The sequence below is a fragment of the Apaloderma vittatum genome, unplaced genomic scaffold (genome assembly GCF_000703405.1).
Source record: "Apaloderma vittatum isolate BGI_N311 unplaced genomic scaffold, ASM70340v1 scaffold1577, whole genome shotgun sequence".
Taxonomy (NCBI): Eukaryota; Metazoa; Chordata; class Aves; order Trogoniformes; family Trogonidae; genus Apaloderma; species Apaloderma vittatum.
The window spans coordinates 26,986-32,985 of record NW_009725521.1 but is presented as its reverse complement, the minus strand read 5'-3'; the positions used below and the strand labels follow the sequence as shown (position 1 = coordinate 32,985).

At 39.8% G+C, this 6,000-nt stretch overlaps 1 protein-coding gene across 1 annotated transcript in view; it reads left to right on the top strand.

The window, feature by feature from the left end:
• Positions 1-6,000, top strand: part of LOC104276546 (unconventional myosin-XVI-like) — a gene marked incomplete at its 5' end in the record, with an annotated part of 47,268 nt that overhangs the window by 21,928 nt on the left and 19,340 nt on the right. The window contains one exon of the mRNA XM_009872917.1: positions 4,837-4,939. Coding sequence (XP_009871219.1) covers positions 4,837-4,939 — 103 coding nt within the window. The remainder of the gene's footprint in view (positions 1-4,836; positions 4,940-6,000) is intronic.

The window sequence follows — 6,000 nt, the reverse complement described above, 5'->3', positions numbered from 1 at the left end:
TTCCGATCCTCCCCAAACAAACAAAATTAAAAATCCTGAGTTATGAGCACATAGTGACAAGTTTTGCGAACAAAGTCCATCTCTTTCACCTACTTCACAGACATAATAATAGATCAATCTGTTACTGGTTGTGAAAAGCAGAAAAGAGGAAGTTTAGAAAGGGAAAAAAATAATTTAGCAAGGCAACACAACATGGTTTTACTCCTTTATGATGGCAACCTCTAAATTTTTTCCAGAAGAAATACAGGATACAAGTTAATTTTTATTGCTGCCTTTTATTCACTGCCTTTTGTATAAATCTTACTAAATCATTCCATTTTACCTTGACAAATAGAATGCACTGTAGTAAACAAAAGAAAGAGAAAATTAAATTGCAACATAAGAACACTGGCAGAATTGATTATTTTTAAAACTTAAAGTCATATTACTCAGCAGTCCTATACAGCAGTTACATGCCAGCCATACCTGACTTTTTTTTCTAAATAACAAGGCAAAGACATGGAGAGAATTATTTAAATTATGGTGTCAGAAGCTGTCCTTCTGCTGAGGACATTGGATTGCAGTCAGTAGCTATCTCTGTCATTTTTAGTCTTCCCTTCTTAGCTAGACAAGAGAAAGACTTGAGGAAACGAACAGCAAATATCAAAAAAGCAAACAAAAACATCATTCTGAACCTTCAGTTCAAAGACATCTGTGTGGTTTAAGCTATTGATTTGGAGCTGCTTGGGTTTGTGCCCTTTGTACTTGTGTGTTTCTTCTATCATGTTGAGGCACTTCCGAATGAGTATGTGGTGTTTATTCCAACGCTTGAAGATTTGCTGTGCATACAGAACTGGGAGTACAGCCCTACAGCCTATTTGTGTGCACTCCGTGTAAATCAAATAGCGTGCTGAGCCTTAGAATATTACTGTGGGTTATTGTGCCATACCCTGAACTGGAGAATATTCTGTCTCAGGGAAAACCAGCCTGCTGGATCTTGTCAGCTGTGCACTTAGGGAAGTGAGGGAGAAAATGATCAGATAACAACCTTATCTGCCAAGACGCAAGAGAACTGTTTTCCGTATTCATAAGCTACCTGAAGGTATTGGCAGAAGTACCTAGTCCAAACAAACAAAAAATCTCCCTGATTGAGAGCACCACTTACAAGCAAAGCAACAGAGGTCAGAGCACGTCTTCTGCAGCACCAAAGGATCCTGGCCAGTCTGTGCATGCTAACACTGCTAGCCTGTCTAGCCAAAAGGTCTTTCTTCTGTTTAGGTATGTAAAAATGACAATTTAGGACAAGGAGGGAAAGGACAAAGCTGGGGAAAACGGAGCTTCTCTCACACTGATTTTCTGTGGAGGAGTGTTGGGGAGAGCCCCCCCACCGATGTCAGTGTTCCCTGTCTCAGCTTGTATCTGGAAGTAGTCTTGCATTTATTTCCTAATCAACACTACATTAGTCTTGACATGGCAGTGGAGGAGTGTTGATTCTGTTTAATCCTTTAAATCTCCCTGTTTTGTTTTGTTTTTTATTTTGTGTCCCTTAGTGAATGTGTTGCTTTGGCTAGGCTTCTGGACTTGGTTAGGAGAGAGGTTCACTTTGTCTAATATTGCATGTCTGTGCTAAAATCAAGAGCATAGACTGTTTTTTTAGTCAGTGGTAAGAAATGGGGCTCTTGGAGTGCACAATTCACCTGACCTCGACCTCCTAGCTACTCCCCTTCTAATACAGCCCAGGATGCCATTGGCCTTCTTGGCCACAAGGGCACATTGCTGGCTCATGGTCATCCTGCTGCCCACCAGGACCCCCAGGTCCCTTTCTTCTACACTGCTCTCCAGCAGGTCAGTCCCCAACCTATACTGGCACATGGGGTTGTTCTTTCCCAGGAGCAAAACTCTACACTTGCCCTTGTTGAATTTCATAAGATTTCTCCCCACTTAGACCTCTAGCCTTTCCAGGTCTCTCTGAATGGCAATACAGCCTGCTGGTGTGTCAACCACTCCTCCCAGTTTTGCGTCCTCAACAAACTTGCTGACAGTGCTCTCTGATACCTCATCCAGGTCGTTGATGAATATATTTAACAGCACTGGCCCCAACACTGACCCCTGAGAGACTCCACTAGACACAGGCCGCCAACTGGACTCTGCCCCATTGACAACAACTCTCTGACTTCTTCCCTTCATCCAGTTAGCAACCCACCTCACTATTCAGTCATACAGACCACACCTCCTGAGTTTAGCTATGAGGATGCTGTGGGAGACGGTGTTAAATGCCTTACTGAAATCCAGATAAACCACATCCACTGCACGGCCACCATCCATCCACCTCGTTACGTCTTCATAAAAGGGTATCAGGTTGATCAAACATGACTTCCCCTTGGTAAAGCCATGCTGACTGCTCCTAATGACCCTCTTATCCTTGATATGCCTGGAAACAGCACCGAGGATAAGTTGTTCCATCAATATCTACATATCAACATATCAATATCTAAAAATTTTGTGTTGTATTTATTTAAGCAGCCTTATACAAGATAAAAATGATTTATGTGAGATAGTGGATGATGACACCACAAGGCCTAAAGATGCTTTTTCATCCAAGGTGCTTAGATAGCCAGTGTATTTGAACAAGATAGAAGAAATAAGGAAGTTCTGTTAGTTACTCTGCAGATAAGTCAGTCAGTCAGACAAGTAGACCTAAAGGTGAGATTCCTCTCAGCCATCCAGAATGCAAGCATCCAGACTGGACTTCTCTTTGAGTGCATTTATGGTCAGTAGAGAAACACACCTCCAGAGGGCAATCTCTTCTCATTTTAACAAAAATACCTAGGATGCATTGAACAAGTCACTCTTTGGGAATACCTATCCTCACAGACTGTCTTAAGAACAAGATGACTAACTTAGGCTAGGAGTGTAACTTTCCAGTGTCTAACCTAGGGAAAGGTAGGTCATCTTCCAAATGACTTCCTGTAGTCACAGATGAAGTTTGTGGCAGAAATATGTTTACATAGTTAGCTCTTTCTCTGCTACCACAATAACCGTTAGCAAGGTTGTTTTAATGGATAGAAAGGAATTGTGAACTCTGATTAGACTTCCAGGATAATGTGCTAGATTTCCAGAGACCTTTAAAGCTGGTGGGAAAAAAGTGGATCATTTTTGTTTGACTTCCTGTATAATACAGATTTTAAAGAACGTTTGGTTATCCTTCTTTTGAGTCCAGTGATTTACATGTAAAGTAAATTTGATCCAAGCTTAGAATTTCAACCTTTTAAATTTTAATTTGGCTCTGTTTCAGGAATGAAATACATTTCTTTGGGTTTCTGCTGTGAGTGAGTTGCAGGCTCACCACTTATGACAGTTACTTCTTCATGCATTGTGAGTCAATGCTGAATCATCTTTGTGTCAGTCAGCAGTTGCTAAGCTATCCAGCAGTTGTCTCTCTCACACTTCTGATTCTCCATGAATTTTAAGGAAATACAGTTCATGCAAATATGGAAATGAGGTGGCCCCAGTCTTAGTAGCAGTCCATGAAACGAATTACTTCATGACCATACAGCTAGTTGAGTTATTGGGAAAGTAGGATTCAGAGATTTCTGCTGGTACTCTGGAGTGCTAGACTAACTAAAAGGATGTTTGGAGAAATTTTGGCCCTTTCCAATGAGCATTCCTCCAAGTAATTCCTGGACACAATCTGGGAATTATGACGAGCTAGTGACCAGTCCCAGAAGGTGGCTTAGATGTGGCTACACTCTCTTGGAAGGTGACAGAGTTTAATAGAACATAGCAGAATACTTAATAAATAGACAGGCTGAGTATTTTTGCCAGATAGTTTCTGTGCCAGAGAAATAATCCCTCTCAGATTTCATTTACTAGTATGGATTTAACCATGGAGTCGTCAGCAGGACTGATACCAGATCAGAGAACATTTTGGGACTGCAGGAGCTGAGATACCTAAGAGTCTGTGCAGGACCAGGAAACTAAAATCTAGATGAAATTTAGTCTTAGAGCAGTTTACCTGCAGCTATTGCTCCAGAGTGACACATCTGAAAAATCTTTCCTTTTCAAAAACTATTTGTTTATAAAGCATTCCAGCTCATTGCATGCCGCCAGATCTAGACTGAGGAATATCTACAACAAAGTATAGTAATAATATGAAGCTTCAAGATGTATAAAATTAATCAGTTTGTTTAGTAATATGTTGCAATAAGTCCACTGTTAAAATTGAAGTTTTATACTTTATTTGGCTTGTATGACTTCAGTTCTTTTATCCTGTACATCAAAGAGACCTTTCATATCTAGCATTTTCTGCCTTTGAAGGTACTCAGTGCTGTAATCAAGTCTCCTCTTGATCTTCTTTCCAATAGTGTAAACCGATCAAGTTCCTTAAAGTCTCTTTGCTATTAGATTTCTTGTTCAAAATGAAAAAAAAAGATTATTTCAGACTGATGGAAAACATATTTATTGCTGTCACTTTCTTAGGAATTGCTCCTTAGTAGGCATATGTCATATGACACATACTGAAAATACATTTTCCTCCTTTGAGTGACCCAGTTCAGTCCCAATGAAATCAGGTGGTAAGGCTTTGCATTCTTTCTGCATTGATTTTCAGTGTGGCATCCAAAGAACTGACAGGAAACAAATCTGAGTTTTAGACATCACTTGTCCCACACTGTTATTAACCAAAGTTGTGTCTAATTATATACAGGATTTAAAGTGTTTTCTTCACCCTTCTTAGCAGAATCCTAAGCTTTCAGTTCAGATATCAAAGATTTGAGAATCAAAGGCAAATGGACACTTTCTGCAAATATGTCAGCCAGGCCAACATTAGAGTAACTCTACTTCTGCTCATTTTTCTAGATACAAGGATTTGGCTGATACAGCAGGAGGAGAGAAGAAGAAGTTGTCTGCCAAGGAGAGATGTCGTCTTGTTCTTCAGCAGTGTAAATTACAAGGCTGGCAGGTTTGTGATCTACAAAACAATTAAAATATTATTCTTTAAACAAGCGAGCTGAGTCATTTCCATTGTGGTAAGCCACCAGATCCTTTGCAGCAATCCTTTTGACATTTAATATATGCTATGCAATATAATCAAACTGATTTTCTGATTTTTCTAGCATATGAGTAGCTGTGATTGTTGTGTCAAAAAATCAGTGTGTTCCTGTGGGAAGGAAAAGATTTCAGTTAAGCATGTACACTGTGTAAACTTGTTTTTAAAGGTATCTGATGTACACATTTTAGTGGTTGAATGGTTTGTGAATTACAAAAAAAAAACCCTGCACATTTTCTTTACGTAAAAACCTATACTAAATGCTATACTGTCGTAATAGGGGAGACTCAAAGCAGCTACTTAGCATCTCCTATTTAGTCAATGCCTTTGTAGGCACCTGCATGCTGATCCAGAGATAGACTAAAGTGCGTAGGGTTGCTATACATCAAGTAAAGTAAAAAAACAAAAAGCCAGACACAGGAAGCTCTTAACGTCCTCTCCCATCTTCTTACCCTATTTATATCCCAGTTAATCCTCACCAGCATGATTACAAGGTGGAGTCCAAAGTACTCAGTCATCTCCTGTGGGTAGCTTTGAAATTAAGCAAGACTGATTTCTTTTACATACGCAATTTCTAAAGAAAAAGGTGTTTCTTTGCACATTAGGTAAGCTATTGTACAGGAAGAAAGTTTTCCGTGACTTAATGTGTAAAGCATCCTCCCAGGCAATGTAGGCTTCAGATTCAGTTCTTTGCCCAGCCTAGGTGGACTGAAATCTACACAAATTCCACAAGAGAGCATCCAGACCAGTTTCAGACACAGGTATGAAGTTTTGGGACTGGAGAGTGGTTAGGGTACTCGTATAGGCTTCTTTGGGAATATTAGCTTAAAGGACAGGGTTAACATAGGTCTTCTAATTCATGTCTGACTTCTAAGTATCAAAATTCCGGCAAAAAGTTTCTACAGCTGTTTATGAAGGACAAGGATTGTGTTGGACTTTTGCTGTGGATGTTTCTCAGTGGCTCAGATTCCTTA